General features: G+C 53.7%; 8 protein-coding genes across 8 annotated transcripts; 4 read left to right on the top strand and 4 right to left on the bottom strand.

Moving 5' to 3' along the window:
- Positions 1-2238: 2238 nt before the first annotated feature.
- CDEST_07011 (Putative pyridine nucleotide-disulfide oxidoreductase, class I, glutathione reductase, eukaryote) lies at positions 2239-5367 on the bottom strand. Its single transcript, XM_062923170.1, has 3 exons — positions 4850-5367; positions 3316-4769; positions 2239-3118 (listed from the first exon to the last, which is right to left on the bottom strand). The coding sequence occupies exons 1-2, from the start codon at positions 5098-5100 to the stop codon at positions 3509-3511; spliced, it is 1512 nt and encodes a 503-aa protein (XP_062779221.1). The 5' UTR covers positions 5101-5367; the 3' UTR covers positions 2239-3118; positions 3316-3508.
- Positions 2646-3175, top strand: CDEST_07012 (uncharacterized protein; the record flags this gene model as incomplete). The annotated part of the gene is made up of 2 exons (XM_062923171.1): positions 2646-2995; positions 3058-3175. 2 exons carry the CDS (start codon positions 2646-2648, stop codon positions 3173-3175), a joined length of 468 nt encoding a protein of 155 aa, XP_062779222.1.
- Positions 5368-6224: 857 nt separating the features above from the next.
- On the bottom strand, positions 6225-8639 carry CDEST_07013 (Putative helicase, P-loop containing nucleoside triphosphate hydrolase). Its single transcript, XM_062923172.1, has 4 exons — positions 8277-8639; positions 8060-8178; positions 7949-7983; positions 6225-7892 (listed from the first exon to the last, which is right to left on the bottom strand). The coding sequence occupies exons 1-4, from the start codon at positions 8354-8356 to the stop codon at positions 6693-6695; spliced, it is 1434 nt and encodes a 477-aa protein (XP_062779223.1). The 5' UTR covers positions 8357-8639; the 3' UTR covers positions 6225-6692.
- Positions 8640-11896: 3257 nt separating this feature from the next.
- CDEST_07014 (Putative RAM signaling pathway, SOG2, leucine-rich repeat domain superfamily) lies at positions 11897-16332 on the top strand. The gene is made up of 3 exons (XM_062923173.1): positions 11897-13207; positions 13265-13376; positions 13436-16332. Exons 1-3 carry the CDS (start codon positions 12813-12815, stop codon positions 15872-15874), a joined length of 2946 nt encoding a protein of 981 aa, XP_062779224.1. The 5' UTR covers positions 11897-12812; the 3' UTR covers positions 15875-16332.
- A 1444-nt stretch (positions 16333-17776) lies between these two features.
- Positions 17777-18430, bottom strand: CDEST_07015 (uncharacterized protein; the record flags this gene model as incomplete). The annotated part of the gene is made up of 2 exons (XM_062923174.1): positions 17777-18176; positions 18279-18430. 2 exons carry the CDS (start codon positions 18428-18430, stop codon positions 17777-17779), a joined length of 552 nt encoding a protein of 183 aa, XP_062779225.1.
- Positions 18431-19053: 623 nt separating this feature from the next.
- Positions 19054-20065, top strand: CDEST_07016 (uncharacterized protein). Its single transcript, XM_062923175.1, has one exon. It carries the CDS (start codon positions 19112-19114, stop codon positions 20015-20017), a length of 906 nt encoding a protein of 301 aa, XP_062779226.1. The 5' UTR covers positions 19054-19111; the 3' UTR covers positions 20018-20065.
- A 1-nt stretch (position 20066) lies between these two features.
- Positions 20067-21552, bottom strand: CDEST_07017 (Putative 3-oxo-5-alpha-steroid 4-dehydrogenase). Its single transcript, XM_062923176.1, has 3 exons — positions 21363-21552; positions 21073-21297; positions 20067-20995 (listed from the first exon to the last, which is right to left on the bottom strand). The coding sequence occupies exons 1-3, from the start codon at positions 21397-21399 to the stop codon at positions 20325-20327; spliced, it is 933 nt and encodes a 310-aa protein (XP_062779227.1). The 5' UTR covers positions 21400-21552; the 3' UTR covers positions 20067-20324.
- Positions 21553-23069: 1517 nt separating this feature from the next.
- On the top strand, positions 23070-24374 carry CDEST_07018 (uncharacterized protein; the record flags this gene model as incomplete). The annotated part of the gene is made up of 1 exon (XM_062923177.1): positions 23070-24374. The coding sequence occupies one exon, from the start codon at positions 23070-23072 to the stop codon at positions 24372-24374; it is 1305 nt and encodes a 434-aa protein (XP_062779228.1).
- Positions 24375-24616: the final 242 nt, after the last annotated feature.

The following is a 24616-nucleotide window of genomic DNA, read 5'->3' on the forward strand; positions in this document are numbered from 1 at the left end:
GAATAACTAATGCAGAACGACCGTTTTGGCGTTGAAAACCCGTGCTCTGACCGTCAGGGAAGTCCGAAAGTTCGAAAGTGTCTTGTTTTACTTACCTGCTACATGGCCGACGACTATTACAATGACTCGTCCCGTGATCGGAAGTGCGGCTCACGATTGCTAGCCAGACCTGTCTACTATCCAGCTAAAGACTCCAAGGATGCAAATTTCTCAGGGGCTGATGCTGGTGATGTCCGGCAGCCATGAGCTTGTGACTAGGAAGCGTCCAATAGCGTTCCAATGAGCTGTCCAGATAACATTCGAGAGGTCAGGATGGTCCTCTTTGACGACTTCTATGATAGACGTAGCCATGTGCGTTGGCCGCAAGATTGAGACGACGGAACGCGCACAAGAACTACCCATACCGCTCGAGGGATTTGTATGTGGCGGCAAAAGCAGTTAGTCAAGCTCTGAACGCCTTGTCTTCAATCACACAAAACACAACGAAGGCCACAACCTGGTTACAGCAGATTCGTCCGTACGAGCTCCCGTCGCCGATGCATCCGCAGAACACGGACGAATCCCACATGTCTAGCCAGGTAGACACGTCGTTCTAGAAGAATTACCCGTCGGTTGCAGAGGATCATTGGCTCAAATTGCTCCGGTGAGTCCCTTGCTCTGCTCGGGCTTTACCCGGGTGCGTTTGATCGAGCGAAACCCTACCAACAGCAACTATACCTTGGCCCTTCGCCATGAGCTAAATCGCCCCTACTCCGCGGAGTTCGCAAGTTTCGACGGCTGAAAGAGGGAGGATCCCGATCATGCTCTTCTGGTGGATAAGGAGATGTGGACAAAGTGCGCTACCCGTCAGAGACGCGGCGTGTTATGTGCCAGAGAGATTTCGTGTGTTGGGTTTCAGTCTCGACACCGCGGTGCATCCCGAGAGCTCGGTGCGTTCCCGACGTCAAGATGGGCGTCGAGTAAACGCCGCGGTGCCGGCTTCTGGGGCTGGAACAATACAAGAAGGTGGAATACCCTCCAATTCGGGGCAAGGATGGAAGGAATGGCCTGTGCAACGGTCAATGACGACTCAATAGGCGAGAATAGTGGAGGCTTTAGGTGGCCAGGTTATTTCGAGTCTGCAAGGCGGAAGATATGACTCGTCTATCTGTGGAAGAAGCGAAACTCATCTGAAGTTTCGTGACAAGAAACGTCGCGGCGACTAAGAAGACCGATATGTGCTTCTACTGGCAGCAGAAATCCAGAGAGCTGCCGCATCCAGTCGCACAAGCACTATGAGGCACAAGTTGGTAAGTCGAACCACTTCTTTACTAGAAGTTCATTGTAATGATCTCTTGCTTGTATCTAGTTTGCTAGCAGATGAACACGTGGCGAAGGAGGGCTTCATGCAGCTGGTTCTAATGTTTGCAAACTCGAGCGTTCCAACGCAAGTAATGATGTCAAGAAAAGCCGACCGACCGACCAGAGCGTCGGGAATAAATCGAGAGACGAACAAGCGTGGTGCGGCATGGTCTCAGTTGAAAGTTAAACCTTGGGCTCATGGGACAAACACGGTCACCAGATGCAGGTTGTCTGATGAGTTCAAGAGTCCAGGGACACAAACTCAATTCCACGCTGCCAGTTGACCAGCCAGATATTTCTGGGCTGCCAAGTACAGTCAATGGCAGAGGGTTGAAATTAGTGGTGTTTGACACGAGCGCAAGAGTGACGAAACCCCGGACAAGGGGGAGTAAGTTGCCGTCCACCAGTTGGCTGCGTGTGCCACTCCGCTGGTGCTGGTGTGATCCTTCCCCCCCCAAGGATCCTCCGCCGTTCATCCTACGATAGCACGAGAGAGCAGAGAGGCTTCATGAGAAGAGAAGTAACAGAACATATCGCAAGAAAGAGAGACCTGGACAGATTAAGAACAGCAATCACAACGTCGTGAGTTCTTACGAAAACGAGATCTTTGCCGTAGCAGGGAGAATGATGAGTCGAGACATTCCACGCGCCAAGACACGTACTCGTGAACTTGTGGGGGATAATTGCTATGGCAGTAAGAATGCGCGATTCGGGATCCGTACCCCTTGGTTGCGGGAATGAGCCGATCGTGGCAGCCGGAAGGGGCTGCTTTTGGCGTCGTGGATGGGAAAGAGACCATGGTGTTTTGAAGTTGTTCCAGAAGGAGAGAAGTTCGTGTCGGCCCCACCCACCGGACCCTTCCTTCCCCAGGAAAGCCGCTTTCCTCGGAGCATTTCCCGATGATCACCTTCTCCACCCCACCAGGTCACAGGGATTCCGTTGGTTCTGCCTCTTGCCAGAAAGAGGGAGAGTTGAGTGCGACAAACACTTACACAGCAAACTCGTCCCTAGCCTGCGCATCACTGCATCGTTAACCTCCGGACCTCTTCACCTGATTTTACTTCGTTTTGCCTTCGGGTTTCCCAACATCGACCGAGAAACGGAACGAATTGTATTCCTCCTAGTACAGCAGCCCCTGTCTACTCTTCTCAACAGTCCTCTTGATTTCCTGCCCTGTACATTCATTCATACGCCGGTCGACTCGTGTGTTAGCCCTTCTTCCAGCACTACCCTTCGAATACCTCAAGCTCTTACAATACCTACCTACATCAGACATAACACCTGTTCTTTTTTGCGTTTGCAAGATGAAGTCCGCCGTCATCATCTCTGCCATTGCTGGCTTCGTTAACCTTGCCGCGGCAGCCCCTCCAGCCTGCCTTCTTGCCGCCTTGGGCCAGCAACCCAGCCCGGCCGGTGTAGAGAACCTTTGCGATGATCACATGGCCGCCATGGTCGGCAATCTGATCAGCGTCTGCAATGGCAACGACCTCAAGCCCGCATACGACGCATACGCATCTACCTGCGCCGAGATTGGCTTCAAGGTTGACGATCTGCCATTGACCTCGGCTACAGTCAACGCTCCGACTTCGACTCCGGAGCCTTCTGGTAGCTCCGAGCCCGACGCGACTCCGACGCCATCAATACCAACCAGCACGTAAGTATCCTACTGTGGTGTCATCTCTAACGTGGATAACCCATGCTAATGCCGCGTCCCAGCGGAGACAAGCCTCAGGAATCGAAGCCTAGCGCTGCGGGTGCCATTGCCCCTCACGCATTCCTTTTCACTGTCCTCGGCCTCTCCGCCACTAGCCTTGTCAGCATGGTCTTCCTGTGAGGGAAGATCGGCGGCACGATAGTATGGCAAGACACATCTTGATTGCGTTGATAAAACAATCGTGGCCAAACAGTACGCGAAATTCTAGGTACTTTACCTAGGCACAAAATCGACAGGGCGTCCGGAATGAAACAGAAAACCTGAATTGTTTTGGAGCTAGGCGACAAGGGAACTCGGAGAACGGACTGGCGTCGAGGAAAAAGAACCAGGGACTGGTATAACTGTTCACAATGAGCAAAGGCGTCAGGGACGTGGTGTGGCATTAAAACCTGGAATTTTACGAATTGGTATCTCTTCCTCCTCTTCTAAGCTTCGCAAAATCTCCATGCAAGTCTATTTCAAAGTCACAAGCTCCTCGGCGCTAGTCGGGTGGATCGCAACACAGCTATCGAAGTCTTTCTTCGTTGCGCCCATCTTGACTGCAACACCGAAGCCCTGGAGCATCTCTCCGCTGCCAAGACCGGCAATGTGAAGACCGACGACCTTTTCTTCGGGGCCGGCCACGACGAGCTTGTAGGCGGTGGGACCCTTTTCTTCAGGCTCCATCATAGCGTAGTACATGGCGGTGAAGCTGGTCTTGTAGACCTTAATGTTGTCCTTGCCGTACTTCTCGATGGCCTGAGGCTCCGTAAGGCCGATGCTGCCGACCTCGGGGTGGGAAAAGACGACGGATGGAATGTTGGAGTAGTCGAGGTGGGCCTTGGAGAACTCGGGGCCGCCAAACAGACGCTCAGCCAAGCGGCGGCCGGCGGCGATGGCAACGGGAGTCAACTCGACCTGGCCGGTGACGTCACCAAGGGCGTAAATATTTTCGAGGTTGGTGTTCTGGTACTGGTCGACGGGGATGTGGCCCTTCTCGTTGAGCTTGAGGCCAATATCCTCGAGGCCGATGTCCTTTGTCGCCGGCGTGCGGCCAATGGCCCAGATGAGGTGGTCGAAGCCGCCCTCAGACGTCTCCTTGCCCTCGGCGTCCTTGTAGAAGATGGTAAGCTTGCCCTCGGCATCCTTCTCGACCTTTGTGGGCTGCGAACGCTTGTGCAGGTTGACGCCCAGACGCTCGTACTCCTTCGTGACGGTCTCCTGGATGAGGGGGTCAAACGTGCGCAGGAAGGTGTCGTGGCGGATGAAGAGGTGGGTCTCTGAGCCAAGTGCATTGAACATGCCGGCGAACTCAACGGCAATGTAGCCGGCGCCGACGAGGGCAACCTTCTTGGGCTGCTTGTCAATGTCGAAGAAGCCGTCCGAGTTGATGCCGAGCTCAGCACCGGGAATGGTGGGCGGGATGGTGGGGTTGCCGCCGACAGCGATGAGGATCTTCTTGGCCTTCACGAGGGCCTTGGTGCCGTCGTCAAGGGTGACCTCGGCCTCGTTGCGCGAGGTGAGCTTAGCCCAGCCGTGGAGGTACTCGACCTTGTCATTGTTGAGGTTGCGCTCGTAGATGCCGTTGAGGCGCTTGATGTAGGCGTCGCGCTTCGTCTTGAAGGTGGGCCAGTCAAAGGGGGCCGTCTCGGTGACGGAGAAGCCGTAGGACTTTGCCTGGTGGATGGTCTCAGCGATGGCGGCGGCGTTGAAGGTAACCTTTTTCGGGACGCAGCTGCGAGGGGAGGGCACACCAAAGGTTAGTTCTCGATTTTCTCAGGTAGCCTTGAGGGGTTCCCCAATGGTTCAACGTACCCCACGTTCACGCATGTTCCTCCCAGCCGTGAGCCCTCGACGATGAGGGCCTTCGTGCCGAACTGTCCGCTGGCCTTGCGAGCCGAGGCCAGGCCGCCGCTGCCGCCGCCAATGACGAGGAAATCAGTTTCCTTGGTGATGGGAGCCATGGTACAGGCTGTTGAAGAGAGGTGCCTCCGTATCGATGCTAGTCTCGTGGGTGCTGCTGCTCGTGATGCCGCGACGGTAGATGTGCGGTAGAAGGCTTGCATGGAGTGTGGTGGTCGTGGAGGGGGGGGCGGAGGGGAGGAGGGGAGTAAAATTATATATGTACGTAGGTATGTTGGTGGGGCTGACTGAGGTGACGTCTTATATGCTCGAAGATGCGCAACAACCGACTGACAAATGCTGACCTGCAGAAAAGATAGCACGACGTGGATTCGATATGGTGGGCTTGGGGGGGTATGTCGGTAGAGTACTAAGTAAGATATCGTCCAAAACTGGATAGAAATAAAATGTTAATTTGATTAGATAATCAACATTCGCATGGAAGCTAGTCAGATATCCAGATTGAATGTCTCTATCTACCTAGACAAATACCCTGTACCCTCATTGCAGAAGGCAAAATGTGGGACTTGGATTCGCACAGGTAGATAGCTACATACCCTTTTTTATTTGCAGAGGCCCATTGTATTCGATAATTGAGTTTTCTTCGTCTTTCTCGGAGAGGCTGCGATGGGCTTAGGCACAGGTGGTCGGCGTCGGCGGCTGGAAGTGGGTTCATGGGGTCGATCTGAAGCCGGTGTACGGGGCGACGTCACGGCGGCTGAACCGGACTGCCAACTGAGGGTCTAGAAGAACGAGAGGCTTGGAAGCCTCCATGATACTGCATTTCTACAGAAAATGATGCCTTTAGTGTTTAGCACGTCGTTTATCCTGTGTTTTTTTCTCTCTCCAACTGTGTTTTTCTTCACACTGTGTATCCGGAGGTTTCAAGAGGGGATCAGCCTGACTGCGTATTCCGCTCAGTCTATGACGAGCGAGGCGAGTGTGTCTGTGAAGGGTTTGGTATTCACTTAGACATGCACATTGATGAATCATCGCCAATCAACGACGAAAACGGGTGTCCCCATGTCCGCTAAAGAGTGCCGTGGAACCATGGATAACTAAGCTCCGTGCAGAGTTGCAGGGTAGGTAGAGAGATAGGCAAGTAGGCATGTACATTGTCAGACGCTCAACTTTAAGCAGAGAGAGAGAGAGAGAGAGAGAGAGAGAGAGAGACGTAAGAGCTCTAGTTGTCCACCCCGCTATCAATACGCGGCAGGTAAAAGGCCGTGGTATCCACGGCATCCGCGATATCCGGCCCCATAATAATCCAATTCCAAATAAACAAAACCACGTCACCTCGGCCGAGGTCCACACACCGTCCTCTCACGGGCACGGGGGCTAACGGGAGCTCCGGTTGGTGACCGGGAAGGCTACAGGGCGGGGACATCAAACTTCGTTCCCGTTCCAAATCCAATGTCGCTTTGGGTCCGTCAGTCAGTCAGCAAAGTATCCAGCTGGCCTCTTGCAGGCTAGACTCATTGGGCGATGCGAGCAGACGTCACCAATCTCACTAGATCTGGACGAAACTAATGCTGGCGCCTTGGCGCCACCCTTGGTTTGGTCCTCGAAAAGCTTGCCACCTTCATCAAGGCTGCAGTCCGTTGAGTTGGTGCTCAGCAGCGTGGTGTTCCTCAAATGCACGTATGGCCCAACACTGCAACCTACTTGTTTCATTGTGCCGTCCGCCATCGCTCTCCTTTCTGGGTATTATAACTGACCAGAGCCACACTCATCCAATACACGTCTTCTACCCTCATCAATCGTCGTAGTAGCCTTCATACTGGCCATACTCGGCCTGCGTGCTGACCCATTCCTCGTCTGCCAGGCCACGCATCATCCGCCTCTGAAGGCCTTGCGCGTCCTTGTGCCAATCGCAAGCAAAGTCGCATTTTGGTGTCTCGTCCTCACCAAAATACCTGCAGATCTGCGCATGGCGACAAGCGGTCGTGTCTTCGCAGTATAGGGCAAGTTTTTGCAGACTCTTGGCCTGCGCTTCCCAATTCGATCCGTCGCGATTCCCTTTCCTGATCATACTCTGCACGCGCTGCAGGTCTTCACGGCTGTAGTATAGAAAGCAAAAGCTCGCGTTGCCGTCCCGGCCTGCGCGGCCTGCCTCTTGGTAGTATCCCTCGAATGATTTGGGCAACCGCCAGTGAACGACAAATCGCACATTGTTCTTGTCGATACCCATGCCGAACGCTGTGGTGGCCACAATAACATCGTAGCCAGGCTCGTTCTTCACCCATCGAGCCAGGGTTTGCTCTTTGGTCTCTTTGGTAAGTTTCGCATGGAAGGGCCTAGCCCCAACACCTTCGTCTCTGAGCGCCGCCGCGAGAGACTCGCACTCATCTCGCGATATCGTATATATAATGCCGGAGACATTGTCGACTCGCTCCCCGGCGGCTTCTAGCTCTGCTTTGCGAGGGTCTGCTTTTCTTCTCTCATAAACGCTACGTATCCAAGTTAGAAAGTCAGACAGGCGGTCGTCGTCTTGGTCTTTTGTATATCTGATCTCAATATGCAGATTGGGCCGATGGGCAGTCATGACAAAACTTTTGAGCCTGTCGGGCTGTTCCAGGAGGCCCAGAGTCCTTAGCAAGTCTTTGCGAACGGTGGGATTTGCAGTGGCCGTCAGACACATGATTGGTACAGTCGGGAACGTCTCTCTAAACCAGGACAGCCGCTTGAAGTCTTTTCGAAAATCGTGGCCCCATTCCGAGATGCAATGGGCCTCATCAACCGCGATGCGCGCCAATTCACACTGTTCGTAGACCAGCTTGATACGTCTCCGAAAGGAGTCGCCAGAGCACAGCTCCGGTGTCACGTAGAGCAGACGTATGCGCGGGTGGCCACTGGCAAGATCCTGGTTGATGCGATCCCTCTCGGCGGGCGGCGTGTTGCTGTTCAAGGAGCTAGCATCGATGCCAGCTGACCGCAGCGCTTCGATTTGATTCATCTGGCAGAAGATGTCAGCTGCCATGTCTGGACAAAACTGAATGGGTCACCACACACCATGAGACTGAGCAGCGGCGAAACGACAATGGTGACTGCCGCAGTGAGAAGCCAGGTTAGTTGACGGCGACGACGCGTGCTTGTAAGCTCGAAGCAGCTTTGGGCACTTACTCCCATGGTCAATGCAGGCAGGGAGTTGAAAGCAAAGACTCTTGCCAAACGACGTAGCGGCCTGGACGAACACATCGTGGCCGTCGAGTGCAGCGGTGATGATTTCACGTTGCAGCGGCCTGGAATAAAATAAGTGTCAGTATGTCCTCTTCCGTTGATAGTGATTGTTCATGAAGATGGTTGCGTGCGGGCTGTGCCATGGTGCGAATATCTTCACCTGAACGTCGTCTTGTTGAATTGTCGTCTGAGGGTATAGTCTATATCAACGCATGAGTGCGAGCGCGATAGAGGAGGCATGACGATGGTACGTGTTGGGGGTTGGTGAGGGTGTTGGGGCAACTTGACGAGACAGTGCCCAGTCCGGATGTGTATTGTTTGGCCGAGCTTCTCGACTGCTTCGTCGTGCAGGGCTCAAGGGCATAAAGTTGCGCTAGACCAAGAAGGGGGTCCGGAAGTGATGGTGATCGAGCTCGGGTCCGGAGGCGATCCGCCTGACGTCGTGCGGCCTGGAGGAAGGGCCTTGGACAGCCGGCCTGCCCGAATACCTCAGATTCGGGAAGCGGAGCAGACAAGGGCGAACGCCGGTGGGGTTGGAGTATCGTTGCGGAGCGACGTGCGAATTGTCAAGTTTGAAATATTCCAGTCCGAGTGGCAGTGTAACCTCGCGGCAAAGAGGATTCCTGTACGAAGCAACCAACGAACAGACCCGCAGGCCGCAGCTACAGGTACAGGCTGGTGCTAGCCGACCTATTAGAGGCAGTACAGCCCATTGCGTTAGCATCTTAAGTTAGGTACCTAGGTAGGTAGGTTGGCAGGTACTGGCCGGCACCCCATCCACTATCGCAGAGACTCGCTACGGCTATAGAGATGGCAATGTGACCTAGGTAGGTTACGTAGCTATCGTGACAACAACCCGTAGCTGTGTGCTGCCGCTGCTGACGGTGGAAGTTTCCTCTTTGTTGCTCCTGCTCCCGTGGGGCAGGAAGCAGAATGCAGGAACCGGGAGCTGCTGCAACTTCAAGAAAGGGGTTGCCAAGCTCAAGACACAGGGCAATCGAGGTAGTAGGAAGGAACCGAAGGGCTTCAGGGGTCGCCCCGTGAGGCGATTCACGGAAACGCGTTTGCAAGAGAGAAGACTGAAAGAGACGAGTCTGCTGTCATTCTCGACCTTTACCTACTCTGCTGAGTTTTGTAAGCGTCGAAGCGATGCTGTCGCTGGTCAGCCAGGCCATGCCTTCCCGTCCAGCTGGCTTCCCGACATTTCAAGTGTTCATAACCTGGAGAATGTTGAAGGGCGTACAAGTAAACGGGTTCCAGGCGTGCGAGGGAGGGGAAACGGGCGCAGGGAAGAGACCACACGTAGCAGGTTCTTTCTGCCATTCTGGGAGCTTCCCTTCCCCTTCCTTTCAGTGGCCTGAAGCGTGCTAGTCAAGTTTCAAGTCAAGCGGCGGCGGATCACGGACAGTGCATCGCGCAGCTGGTGCGCCTTGCCCAAACCACCGCGAGAGTCGCTCCTCGTTCCTGTGGTTGTAGTAGCCAGCCAGCCATCAGTGGTACAGGTTGGGGGGTCATGGCTGATTTCAGGCCTGCATCACCGTTGGATGATGTCCTGGGGCTTGCGTCTTTGGGAACTTGGACAGGAGCGCCTATCTTTGGATCGACTGGGCGATGAAACCGAAGATGGAGGATAACTGGCCGGCGATGAGGTAAGCGCAGATGGTTATGAAGAAACTGAGCGTGTACTCTGTAGAAGTAATGGATGATGTGCATGTCCCCCCTTTTTTATTTTTAACGTTTCGATTGCTACCGGCGAGATGTCTGACAGCCTACAGGCCGTTTAACACACGGCCCCAGATCTACAAAACTCCCCGATCCCTAACTTGATCGAGGAGAAGACACAGCCAAGGAAGCCAATCAACGGACCTCAGGGGGTCGGCAACGGGTTACTCGTCTCGAAATACCGGCTCATTCCCTTCCTTCCTTCGTCATGACTCCCCAGGTGCCGTGGATTGATACGGTTATCCCAACTCTGTAACGCCCTAGCAGCGAACTGGATGTGTTCGTTCCCATTGACTTTGGGCCAGCCGGCCACGCCTCACTCCCAAAGTTCATCTCACCATGAAAAGCAACCGCCCAGGAGAGGGAGAGAGCAAGTGTGACGGTGTGAGAGTGTGTGCGGGGAGCGAGCCGCGATGGGTCATAGGTGACGGTGAGAGTCGTGGCCTAAGGCGAGTCGAGGTAAAAAGCAAACGGGGACGATGAGAAAACTGAAAACAAAGCATCCGTACAGATACTTACGTATGTACAGGGTAGCGTTGGAGAACCCGGAAACCGCGTGGGCAGGTCGGTTGGAATGCGACGCCGAGTCTCTGACAAGATAGGTTTTTCTTTTCGATTTTTAAGACTGCGTTTTCCAGTATGGCGCCATGTCTTTGTTTCTGTTTCTCGCTTTTATTCCTCCTTGGCCAGCGACCAGCCCAGCAGCAGATCGGCCGCCAGTGCTGAATCCGGCATGCCAACTCGAGATCAGTTCACCCAGGACGGGGCCGGGTGGGTGTCTTGGAGCAGTAGCAGGCCGGCTAATGGCCCTACCTACTACCTGTATACCTGCTATGTTGGTAGGCAATTAAGATACAGGTAGTTAGTTGTAGAGTACACGATCTTGTGGTGTGTGGTCCTGGCAAATGAGTGGCGAGCTCGTGTATGCCTACTCCCAACGCGCTGTGTCATGTTGATGCCCAAGTTGAGCATGTCGTCATTGAAGGTTTTGGCTGCAAACACAAAATTCGAAAACACGTTGAGTTCTGTCATATGGACTGCCAGAAGCTTTGGTCATGTCTCTGTCATGCCCGCACCAGTAGTGCATTCCCATCGATCTGCTGCAGCACGGTGCGACGCGGGAGAGATCTGGTCCAGCGGAGCTGGTACGTACACTGTATCCCTATGGAGCCAGTGAGTGCGGAAGTCTGGCTCTGTGAGAGGGTGACCCCGAGCCGCGATGGCGCGTCGGGGTGCCTTGCATTTCTGGCGGCGCGCTAAAGAGGCGTTTTAGCCTTGACGCTTTGCCCACGCCTCCTTCCGTCGGCCGTCCCACACACAGACACACGCACACCCCCGTCCTTTCCTTTTCCATCCTTTCCATCCGTATGCTCTGTACCTGTACAGGTATTTTCCATCCTCCCCACCGCCAGTGCCCAGTGTCCCAGGTTCCAGCCAGTCGCGTGCTCTTCCTTTCGCGTGTCATACAAGCAGCTTCTGCCTGTCTTGACGAGCCAAAGTAACGAATCGCTTTCCTATTAGACGCCTGCCCAACAAGACACACCCGCTCGAGTCTCCCAATGCCAGCAGTCTGTGCAACTATCCAATCCCTCCCAAAGCAAAGGAGACCCCCAAACTGTGATGTGCCTGGTGGAGCCCCCCTTCTTGTCGTCTTCCCCAGTCGCCAGTGTAGGTGGGTAGAGTACCTATTCATAGGCGCTCCAGTTCACCAACTACCTAACCTAGCTGCAGCCTGCAATTGTTGCCTTTCTCCCACAAAGGTGCTTTGTAGATGCAGTACTTCGAATATCCCTATGGCTATGGACTTCGTTCCGTACACAGTACAGTCAGTCGTAAGATCAGGGCCGGAATCAGAAAGGTTGACCCACTTGCCCATCAGCGCCCCTTTCTCGCATCCCTCCCGTCTAGACTGGTCGAGATCTGGCCCTTTCTCCGTCGTGTCTCTCATCGCCTCTCACACTGGCTAAGTGTGTTTCCCCACGGCCCATGGAGTGCGGCTCCTGGCGTGTATAGGGGCGTGTACGCAACAAGCAAGACAAGAGAGAGACGGCCTCGTGTCTTGCGGACGGCCACCTCCAACGAACGAATCCTCTTCATCCATTCTTTCCTGCGAATAGTTGCCCACCACCACCACCACCAATCCCGAAAAAGAAGCTCCCGGGTTGGGAGATGTCAGTTTCATCATAGCACAATTCTGACAACATCCCCACTCTTTTTCTTCTCTTCTAATCCCTCGGGTCGACGTTCCTGCCTTACTCTTCACTCCACTTGTACGGCACCGTGTTCTGTCCCTGTTCCATTTGGCTTCCAGGAAACAACCATAGCCATTCCCATACCCATACACCCATACCCATACAGGCGCGGCAGGAAAAGGGAAGGAACAACAATCCAGTTCAGCCCCCCGCCCCCGTGTGTCAATCCAGCACCTACCTGCCTTTTTTATTCTTTCTTTGCCAATACCTCACTTAACGTCCGCGTTTCCGAGTCTCCAGCAACCCGACCTGCATCTGAGCTGGACCGCATCTGCAGACTCGTTGTGTCCATTCTCCGCCCGTTTCAAGCGCCTTGCTGAGTGAGATTTTACGACCATTCGTCCACCCACTCCCGTCGCTCCTTCCTTCTTTGCCACCAACTCACCGATCTACTACCAGCTACACACAATACCACCCTCCCGTTACGACCCAACCACGCGCTCTTCTCCAACGCATGTCCGACCCTTCATAATGATATCGCTCGCCTTGCAGCTCAGCTTGTTCCGTTGCGAAAGTCCATTGGCTTAAACTTCTCGGCTTGCGTCCACCAATTGACCCACGGTCTTGGCCAACCCACAGCCGAACCAGCAACAGCTAGAGGGAAACCCTGAAACGCTGCATTCGACCCAACCCTTCCCGTCCGCGACGACGATCGAACAGGAAAGGGGGGAAACCTCCATTCGCCATCCAACCCTCTTTTCGCCGGTCGGCGACAACCCATCATGGTCGAACGTATGGAACGACCAGAGAGGCCCTCGGGGCCCCTCATGCCTCGCGGCCTTCCCGAGAATCCCGCCCAAGGTCGACGACAACTCCAGAAGGATGTCGCGCTCGGCAACATTCCTCCGCCTCCGCCTCTCCCGCCGATGCCCAAAGACCTCCGAAACCTCTCGACAGGGGCTACCCTCTCGGCTTCCGCGCCCATGACCTCGGCACAGGTCATTGCTCTTGCTCGCGACGCTATGCAGAGCGCGCTCTACGAGAACGAGTCGCAGGCTGCCGAGGCGAGTGCCGTGAGCAACGAATTGAAGCCTGGCGTCACCATTGATCTGAGTCGCAAGGGCATCCAGAAACTCCCCGACGAGGTTGTTGATATTATCAAGAACGAGCTGGAACGGTTCGTTCGTCCCGTACACCTTTCTGCTTGGACAGCATTGCTAACGCGCTTGTCTAGCCTTGCCCTTTCGCACAACCAAGTCAACTCCTTCCCGACTCGCTTCTCCGAATGCACATCCCTCCGCTACTTGAACGTCAGAAATAACCAGATTCGAGAGTTTCCGTTGCCGGTGAGTGCCTCCGTGCAGATGGCACACTCGGAGCTGTATCGAACTGACGAACCCTCTAGCTCTGTGATCTCAAGTCACTCGAGATCCTCGACCTGAGCAAGAACAAGTTGCGCGTCTTGCCACCTGATATTGTCAAGCTTGCCTCCTTGAAGGTCTTCTCCGTCCAGAAGAACCGTATCGAGGAGCTACCGGTTGCCTTGGCCGACATGGTTTCATTGCAGGTGCTCAAGTTCGACGGCAACCCCATCACATTCCCACCGCGAGAAGTCTTGCAGGTGCAGGCAAGCAGTCCCCCCAACGAAGGCTACTTGAAAGAAAGCGAGGTCACAGAGGTGGCCGTCACTGCGCATATCAAGCGCTTCCTAAGACAGCACACTATGAATGGCCGTGCAGAGTCGGATACGGCTGGCGAGGAATCTAGTGAAGGCATGGAAACTCCTCGCATGCCCCCGATCAAACGTGTTGTCAGCGGTCGCTTTCCGATCAAAGTCAACGGCACTGATGTTCCCGACCTTCGATCCCCAAATCTGATCCGACCTCCTCCCATCCCGAATCGGTCTCACTACCGAGGACTGTCTCAGCAAAACACGGCTATCCGTCGACCGGGTGTCATGCCATTGACTATAGGAAACGTCAACGAGCGCCTTCGAAGCAATTCAGAGACGCTGCTACAGGCATCCCGAGGAGACCGCCCCGAATCCCGAGCGAGACGCATGGGTATCGTGTCTCAGAAGGCTACCCAGCTAGGCACCTTGGACGAGACACAGGCCAACAACCGCTTCAGTCACTACAGGGGCCTGAGCCATGGTTCGGCCATGCAGCCGCCGCCGGCCAGCATGTCGGTGAAGAGTCCCAATAGCCCGGCCGAGCCCTTTCTCCAGCGTCCGATTTACGTTCGACGGCTTTCCGTGCTGCCTGAGCGAAGACGCGAGTCCAAGTTCTACGATCCCATCCTGGAGGCTGCTAAGGGCATCCTCTATGCCGTCTTTCAGATTCACCCCATGATTCAGATGCTAATGAGCCTGACGAGCGACGGTTCCTCAAAGAGATCCAGCCTTGAGATCGTTTTCTACAACACCAACTCGCATGTAGAGGAGTTGGAGCAGGAGATCCAGAAGCACGATCCTGCCGCCGAGGGAGACGAGACGGCTGGTCGCGAGAACGAGAATGTTCACCGAGCCTGTCAGACTCTGGTCGGCGCCTACACTCACGTCTGCACTTTGCTGGCAGGCAATATCGACTCCTTCATCGACAACGGGGACCCGCGTTACATTCGCACCCTGCTGATGCTCATCTACAATAGTATCATGGAGATCAGATGCACATTGGCTGCGGTCTCGCCTGACGCTGGCCCACCGAAGCCCACGCCGCGGGCCATGGCATTGGGCGACACGATCAAGCCGCATTCGCGTGAAAACTCCATTACGCCTACAGCTGAGCGGCTCGGACTGGCCCAGCGGCCTCGGCCCGGCCCGATTCTTCACAATCCGAGTAATCTCAGAGTTGCGACGGACGTGCCCCTTCCATATTTGAATGGAATGAACGCTATGCACGGCATGCATGGGATGAACGGTGTCGCAGCTAGTCGCACGGCGACGCTTGCTTCGGCCACGCCTCGATCCGGAGAGTCTTTCGCCTCGGCTTCGTCGGGCGGACGTGGCATATCTGACTTCACAGAGGAGGACAGATACTTTGAGAAGATCTTCCTTTCACTTCAGCGATCGTCCGAGCTCGTCATGAGGACTTTGCCCATGTTCCAGAACCACATGTCGGTCCTCGCGAAGAAGGCTATGGGACGTCGCGCTCCGGATCACGAAATGATGTGCTGGAAGGGGCTCATATCCAAGTGCAGTACCGCGGTGCAGCAAACTGAAATGCTCCGCAGCCGTCTTTCGTTGGTCAAGCTCAAGGAGCCTGGAATTATGAGTCAACCGGCGTTCAGAAGCTTGATCAGCAACTTCATTGACTCGTGGGCGGAGTTTGGCTATCAGATCCGCTCTGCATTCAATGAAGTCAGCCTTCCGCCCGATACGAGGGTCAGACTTCGCCCTATCCAGCAGGCTATGAAGGAAGCGAGAGACACCATCATTCAATCGCCCTGGAGCTATCTCTTGCGACAGTCATTAAACCCCAACACCTTCAGCCCCAATGGCGGTCCGGGCTTGGCACCCATCCAACTGCCGATGACGCCCCAAAGCGCAGCTCTGGGACCCGCTGTTCAGGCGACAGTTCCATCCACTCCTCAAAGTGCTTCCTTTGCGGCAGCATTCAACGGCAACGTCTTCGAGCGGGCCGATGCCCTTATCAACATGGGCGGCCTCTCAATGTCTCGAAACGGTACGATGACAAACAGCTCGGCCGCTAGTTTCACCATGTCTTCCATGTCATCATTCTCATCGGACGGAGGGGCCATGACGCCTTCATCAGTCCTAAGCCCCAACGGCTTTGGCCCTGGTCCAGTGCCGCTGCGACTCAATGGTAGCAAAGTTGCCTTCTAGTCGAAGCACATAGCTACACCTTGGATTCGACGAACATTATTGGGCAAGAAGTATGGGGTAGGCACGAAATAAACCCCTTTTTGTGTTTTGTCCCCTTCTTTCTTCAGCAGTCTATATGACCAGCATACACATTTTGTCAAGTTCTTTGTTCCTTCATTCACACATAGCATAGGCGTCAAGGTCAGACTTAATTAGGGGCTGAAACTATACACTCATTGAGCAAGCAGGATCCCGGCTGGGCCGCTGGGTTGGGGAACGCATGTACTGTTATACTTACGAAGAGAAGCCAAGCTGATGCTGTTTCCATGCATACCAGACGTGGCAAGATGCGGCAGGTTTGGTGAATAGGCCACAACGAGTTCATGTGCTATGCTTACGCATCCACCGTTACAGTTGACTGTATACTAGGTTTTCTCCTTTAGCAAATGGGCAAATATCACAGACAGTGTGATGTTTTATCTCTGTTATTATGGGCATTTATATGTGGTGAAGGCATGTGAATATGACATAGCTTGAGCACAGCCTTTTTAGCTATGGCCCTCAAGAATATCTCACCTGATCTGATACTGATACACAGTAGAAAGCAATAAGCAAAGCATGCTGCACACTACACAAGCAAGTGGGTTGCTCTTGAAGCAAGCAGTAGGTGGCTGGTAAGATTTACTGGGCATTTGTTGTCTGTTCCCAAATTTGCTTTGCTTAAGGCTCTAGGCATCTATGTTGCTGTCACAACAAGCAACCACTGCTTGGTGCAGTTCAGGCAGAAAGTTATATAAGATTCTGCTCCTTCGTCATTTGTGGACCATGTCTACATAACTGTGATAGGCATCGCCCTGTACGACAGCTAGAGATAAAAACAGCTGGGGGATGACTGGTTTTTGTACTGTTTATCAGTCTCATATACTTACTTACCTATATCAAGCAGGGTGTCTCAAACTTATCCCAGGTCATGTTTATAGACTGGAAGCAGAACTCAAGCTAAAGACCAAACATTGCCTCACATGGCTTAGCTTCCATTCAAATCTGTTGTAATGGAATGGGCCAAGAGCTTCAAATGGTGGGCCGCACTACCATGAGACTTGACGCTGCCGATATCCAGCAGCACCTTGGCAACAGCAAGCTCATGGCCGCAATGTTTCAGTGCGACTGTTTACCAGGCCCGCATCATAAAGGTACAAAGTTTGAGTTTCCTTGTCCCGCTGCAGATTGTTGCAACAGTCTCATCCCGCCTCCCTAATCATCATCAACCCCTCTGGTGTATTTTACATATCCATTGCTTCAAGTCGTGGTGCCTTCATGGTCGCTGCTGCCGTCACTTGAGCATGTCGCTAGCCTTTAGCGGGCTTTTTCGGTAAAGTCAGTGCAAGCGAGGTCAGGTTGTGACACTTCTACGAAGACTCTCAAGCTTCGAAGACTTAGCCGGCGTTCACCATAGACGATGCTGGAGGGTGCTTAAGCTTTGGCCTGCTTGCGACAACCGCCCGGTTGACCTACTAGGCTGGGGGTTCCCAATCGGCATACACAACCATAAGTATTTTAAAAGACAAGTTAGCTTCCGGAAAATTAGGGGATATCATCATGGCCTTCATATTGTGTGACTTGACGCGTTACAGTGCCATAGCTACACTTAAGCCGATGGTCAGATCGTTTATCCGGTCATCCTGTTGGTGGCATCTGCGCTCATGCTGCTCGAAAAATTGGACGAGGATTTTTATTTCTGATACACGAATTATGACTATACGTTTCTGGGGACAACTTTTTTTTCAAGTACATGCTTTCAAAACGACAGTCGGAGGGTACCATGTGTTGGTTTCTCAAGGTTGAGAGGGGCCTGGAATGAAGTTCCAACACCACCCTTCCCCCTCTCCGGAAAGTTTCGTGGATGTCTGCCAGTCCCAGACCTCAAGAAGCAGACGAAACAGGAGCTTCAATCTTGACAAAAAGATCGCGTTGGGTGTCGAGGTAATCAAACGCTGTGAGCGGCACTCCCAAATGGCGCAGGATACAGTACGCGGAGCCGAGGTGGAAGTGGAAATTAGGGCAGGCGTACTGGACGACGTACGAGTAGCCCGTGAAGCGATAGGTGCCGAGGGACTTGGTATCCATAAGAACCTCCACATCTTCCTTGCCGTCCAAGGAAGAGGGGTCGATTTCGGACAGGATGGATATCGTGGCGTCAACGCGGGCTTCGAGCTGAGGGAAGGTGGTCTCGGTGTCGGGGAAGTAGGTGTCTTCGTGCAGGGCGAGGCGAGTGGCGAGGAATTTTGCCGTATTAGAGACGGATTGGACTTGGTAGTCAAGGCTTGGTACTGTTAGTCAGGTTGCATCATGTACTAATATCCTTGGTAGGAATAAGATCATAAGGGAAAAGGGGGGGGGGGGGGGGGGCGAGTGAGAAGCATACCTGCGCATGTCTTCGATGAGTCTAAACTTGATCATCTCTTCAGGGTTAATGTTCTTAGCAATACAGTGTTTCTCGGCCATTTTGAGAATGACTTTGAGGTTGCCCAAGTACTTGATCATCATGGGAATGGAGACGTTGTAGAGGGAGACCATTTTGAAGAATGTTGTCAGAGAGATAGATGTCTTGAGAGGAAGACAGAAGTGTGGACAGTCCCGAGCGACAGGCAGAATGGCCATTATTTATACCGATTCCCGTTTGCATGATACCGGCCATTAAGGCATTCGTTCATATCAGTTCCCATCAGCTTTGCACTGTTGCTCCTCGACCTACGACAAACGCCTCCCGACATTAAACGGGTTTCCAGGATGAACATTCCAAGTGCTGACGTGAGGGAAGACTGAGGGAAGGACGCTATCTTGAACCGCATTAGTATCGGCGTTGAAGTTAGTGGAGATCATACAACAGCCCATTCCATTCATTTTGCCCGGCGGGGATAAGATACCGAATGCACCGTGGAAACGGCAGTGTATGAACAACGCCTCGAAGCCATCCCGGGACCGGCCGGCCCCGCTACCCCGCCGTTTTCATGCGGGGAGAATTAGTCGTCCCCTTTGCGTTCTCTAATTCGTCGTCACCACGACTTACCCAATCGAGACAGGACTGTGAACTCCTTAGTTTGGGTCGTATCCCAATGAATCATTTCCCCCGCCACCCTGACAAAACTCCATGGACCCTGTCAGCTGACGGCTTGCATTCAAACCTCGTTTTATCCATCCACACACCGCAGTCCGCCCTCGACACCACTACGGGTGCTCAAAGCAGCGACCAGCATCATGTTCGCCGCGCAGTCCTCGTCCCCGTCGGCGGGGAGGATTCTCCCGCCTGCACCGCCGTCAATCGTGACGACGACGACGACGACGTCGTCGTCGTCCGCATCCGCGTCCGCGTCCCAGCATCTCAGCTTGTCGAGCGCGGCGCGCGGGCAGCACTCTCAGTCCTCCAACACATCCATCTCCGGACCGCCGCCGCCGCAGCAGCAGCAGCAGCAACTGGTCCACAACATAGCGCAGCATGCCTCAACCGCCCTCGCACCATCGGCCTCACCACCCCCACTACACCAGACCCTCCCCAGCGAGGACCAGGAGCGCAACATTTCGGAAGCGCGAGCGGCCGTCGTCGCATCCATCGGGAACATGCTCGACGGCGAGCTGCAGACGCGCGCCCGCATGCTGCACTCCAACGCCGCGGCGCTGGACAAGCAGGAAAGGGACGTCGTCAGGGCCACAGACGCGTTGCGTAAGGAGAATGACAAGCTGGCGCGGTTCGCTGGGGACGCGGCACGGCGGGTTAAGGAGTTGGGTAACGTGCAGAACTGGGCCGAAGTACTGGAAAGGGACTTCCTGGTGCTTGAGGAGACGTTTCGGTTGGTGCGGGAGGGGAGCTGCGGAAGCGAGTGTGAGAGCTGTGGGAGCGGGAGCTGGAGCGGGAGTGTGAGCTGGAGCGGGAGCGAGGCTGGTGATGGGGAGGGGGATGTACGAATGGGGAACGATGGTAGTAAAGGGCCGAAAAAAGGGAAGATGAAGTTGGGACAGGATGGGGTTGATGCTGGTCCGATGGAGGTTGATGGGGGCCATGAGGACTGCTTAGAGAGCCAGAGTTTGACCGAGGCTGAGTCGGTCAACGGCACGGAGGGGGGCCGGACGAAAGGGTCCGAGACGACGTCGATTTCGACCTTGTGAATCACGAACAACTGACGCCAAGACACCATACGATACCTCTTAACGACTGGACGACAATAACGACATTTCACGACTGATTTTGGATTTGCGCAGCGACAATAATTACGATGTTTTGGACTTTTGATCCTTCTCTTATTACGCCTTTCCGTACTGAAGACTTTTCAAGTTTTCCTCAACCCATTTCCCACGACCCCATTCGCCATGATGTCCCTTGTGAGCATTAAGCAACCCGAACGATTAAGCCCCAGGTATAAACCAAATCAGTCCAGTCTAAAGTGAGTGCAATGCTCTGTCTGCGCGAACGCATCTAGAAGATACCGGGCAGCAGAACAAACTTCTTCTTCTTGTACGTCTCGGGGAACTCCTTGCGGTAGGCGCGTTCCTTACCCTTGGCCCACTGGGCCATCTGAGCGGCGCCGATAGCGATGAAGACGGCAACGGCCCAGCTACGGCTCGTGATGATGACGCCGATCCATGAGATAATCTCGAACATATAGTTAGGGCATGTGACGAGAGAAAAGCCGTATCCGCGGGGAATCTGGCGTTCCGTGCCGCCGTGGGAGCGCAGGCTAGCAAGGTTGAGGTGAACAATGGCGTTGGACGCCTCGCCGAAAAGGAAGATGATGGTACCGAGAACATCAACGGCGTCGTTACGGGCGAGGGCCGTGGGCGAGCTGGGGGAGTAGACGTGCCAGGCGCTGAGGAGACCGGCAAAGGCCCAATAAAAGAATGAGTTCTTGAAGATGTTGCGCAGGGGCATCGTGTTGGCCGAGAACTTGTGCACGAAGAGCGTCTCGTACTCGCGCTTGAGGAAGTGACCGAGGAACATGGCGAGAGTAAGGAGCTGGGTCGGTGAGAGAGCCTTTCTAGCACCGGTACCCGAGTAAATGTAGGGGCGCAGGCTGACGACGGCGAGGTGGATGAGGATGGGACCGAGGTACTCGATCACGAAGACGGTGCTCCATGCCAGTTGGGGACCTGCATTGTGGTGTTAATCGGGAGCTTTCCTTCGTATCGAACGGCGGCCATTCAGGTCTTAGGGGGTTGCAACGCACCGAGGTCCTTGACCAGCACGTGGCCAGCGGACATGACGGCCGGCTCAGAGCTGATCTGTGCCTTGCGGTTCTTCAGCGTCTTCTGGGTCGAGGGGTCGAACAGGCCGACGCGGTTAAAATCGCTGAAGCCAGCCTTACGGGCGACAATATGCTTGACCTCTTCGACAGTAGCATCGGCGGGGACCTCGATGGTCTCGGGAAGCTTCTTTATCGGCTGCTTCGGCGCTGTTGGCACGTGTGTAAGTAAACTGACTTCCCCCCAGAATCTGAAACTGCCAATGGTTGCTTACAGCGGTTGCTCAGCTTGAGCGTGATTTTGGCGGCCATTTTCGCGATTGTCTGTACCAAGTCCAACTGAAGTGTCCGGTGTAAAAGTCGAGCTGCGTTGGTGAAGGGGCGGGTTGGGTCGTACTTGGCCGTTTCCAAGGAGCTTGACGGAAGGGCTTCAACGTGCTGGGTTTTGGAAATGTTGTTGAGAAGCTACTGCACGGCCGCTGGCTGTGCCTCGGACAATGTGGGGTCTGACACGCATTGGCATATTGACAATTCATAGATGCATATTCTCTCTTATATGCATTAATCTGTATTGAATCCCTTATCCAACCCAGGCGACTAACACCATCTCTCATCAGTTTCATCGAGAACCACGACCTCGACAGTCCCATATCTCTTAGAATTATTTCTTCAGTCGTAAAGATCTGATTTCACCGTACTTCCAAGTGTTCAGAGTCTTCCGCGAGTTTAATTTCTAGTCCCCACCTTGAGACTGCCAGAAGGGTTCCAGGTCACACGGTACGTGGGCTGGCAGCGCACATGACATGGACTCCAAGGTTGCTGCTGCCTAGAGTACTTCGATTCATGTGACTAGGGCTTGAAATGATTTCATATGTATGAAAGAAGTTGAACAAAATCCTCTGGGCTGTGTGGACATGCCTCCTGGTCAGTTGTAGGCATTGAGGGTTTGCTGTCTTTAAGCTGTCAGCCGGTGCTAACTCGTCAAGTCACTAGAGGTTACAGCACCAACAATTCAGAATTAGCAAATATTTCATATTCAATACCCTCGACCACTTCCAAATATTTAACAGCAAAGTCTTCCTGATAAGCAGTGAGAAGGCAACTTTTGTGACACTATGATCATGTGTTCCACATTCAGAAAGAACCAGACATGTGAGCATTGAATAAGAAGGAACTCAAAACAAAATGGTCGAACTTTTCAAATTTTCGAATGGCCAAATTTGCGTATTTTATTTGAATCCAGAGACACTTTCATGTCTCAAGTATCTGTAGCAGTTATCAAATGATCTCACAGCTTCGAGAAGTCGCCAAGGAGCCGTCCTGACATTCTAGAACAAGCTTCATTCTCTAATTCGTTGGTTCCCATGATTCTCATCCGAATGAACAAGCAACTGTCTTTGTTCAGGGCTGGGGTTTCGACCCTCAGAGAAGATCGGCCTTTCTCCGATTCTCCTAGACTTTATCTATTCTTCGTGATCCATCCAGACATTCTTTGACCCCCTTTGAGTTTTCTCGATGACAATACTACGCAGTTGCTGAAACCATTTAGCCAAATCTTCAGCGATTCGAATTGCAGCCAGAAAGAAGATTAGGTAGACCGGCTTCCACAACCAATCGACAATCTTCTGCACTGCGGTTCAACCTTTTGTAAGTGCAAGGCTACCTCGAAAGCTTATGCTTTTTTCTATCCGCAAAGCAAGGCTGCCACTGGCGAGGAGTGTCTTGGAGGAGCGCCTGCCTCGGTCGCACTGGTTTTCACCCCTTCGCCTTCCTCCATTTCCTCACCATCATCGTTTTCCTTCGTTGTCCCACTGAATCACTCGGTGCAAGAGGAGGCTTTCCATCAACACCTGCGTGGCCCAAGGGAGTGCACATCTTCCAACCACTCCATCCTACCAGCACAACCACATGGTTACTCCTATCTTACCAAGGTTGGAGGCAACAAGCCGCTCCTCGTTTCGTTACCATCCTTAGCATAAACTATGGTTCGCATACAGCCTAGCCCTCGCCCAGCCAAGACCAGCCCTTCTCTATTTTCCGATTTCCTTAGCAAGGACATTACCACCGAATCCGTCCCAGGACGCACTCGCCGTTTTGGATTGATAAAACCGCCATCGGATGCTACCAGCATCATACCTTCCGATACTCAGATGTTGGGCCTGCAACAACGGCCCTACTGGGCACTGCAGCGCCATGGAGGCGACGCCCCAACGCCCCCATTGTCCACATCCACCACAGCCGACCCCTCGGCAGCAACGTCACAGTCCCGCTTCGACGGCTACACAGATGTTTGCCATAACCAAGGCCAGCCTTCATCAAGATATCTACCACCTGGTGTACCGACAGGCCCCGCAGCAGATCGGAAGCGACGTAACCAACCTGGTCACCTCCCCGGCAACCTTGGCACCGGAGACAATAGACCCCCTCTGAACGCACCGACTGGCCCAGCAGCGCAGCGAAAACAAGCACCAAGACTAATCCCAACGCAAGGCTCGCAACAGTTGACGAGACCAGCCGAGTCTGCCTCATGGTCCCAGTCACTGACTTGGCAAAGCGACCAGGCACGAGCTCGTGAATCTTTCAAAAAGATGTCGGCCGAAATGAGACATCTTGGTATCGACCAATCGCCAGCGGCCCCCAAGGATTTCAACGAATACCTGACCACCAAAATGCATAATGTGCAACGCGGTCTCGCTCTACAGAAGAGACAGCAACAGAGGGCTGATGAGCAACAGCGTCATTCCAAGACGGAGGAAGAGCATGATCCCACTCAGCCACCCAGAATCGAGGCCACCCTACACCGCAGTCTTACCTCGGACAAGCTATCTCCGTTGTTTGGCGCAGATTTGTGCTGGAACGCGCATTACACGAGAATGGACTCGATACCACACAGCGAGCGCGTCGAATGGCCACCACTGTCAGCTTTTAAGGAGGCTAGCCGCCGAATCGGACCGGACGATACAGGCCGATTTCTGCCTCTCCCTAGGCAGAATCATACCCGAGAACCGGTACGAGTGATTGAAGGCGATTGCGCAAACGACGAAAGAGACACGATGGACTACCGTCAAAAGGTCATCAAGCTAGACAGGCTCAGTCTTTCTCCACCGCACTCTTTGCTAGAGCTTGATACAAGTATTACTTGCGACGTCGACGTCGAGTGTCTCCCCATTTGGACCCGCGAAATAATCGACGAAATAGTGCTGAATGAGAAAGATGACATGGCCACGACTCAAGAAAGAGATGGGAACAAGGAAAAGAAGTGCGACCTGGAGCAAGAGAGGAAGTGATGGCTATTTGAGGAAAGCGTCGGCAAAAAGGAGGAGATGGCGAAGGAGACAACCTTATGAGGTGTTGAATCTTGGGTCAAGACCCGAGACGAGCACTTGCAAGCCAACATTGGAAAGGCGGGAAGCTGAGCGTCTGGTTCTTCGTCTCAGCAAGGCCCTTTGTGTCCACGGAAGGGATATGAGAGAACATTCAAGGGGGTTATTATTCATCAACTGCAGAGGTAGTATGGGTTCTGGTCAGC

The sequence above is a fragment of the Colletotrichum destructivum genome, chromosome 4, assembly GCF_034447905.1.
Source record: "Colletotrichum destructivum chromosome 4, complete sequence".
Taxonomy (NCBI): domain Eukaryota; kingdom Fungi; phylum Ascomycota; class Sordariomycetes; order Glomerellales; family Glomerellaceae; genus Colletotrichum; species Colletotrichum destructivum.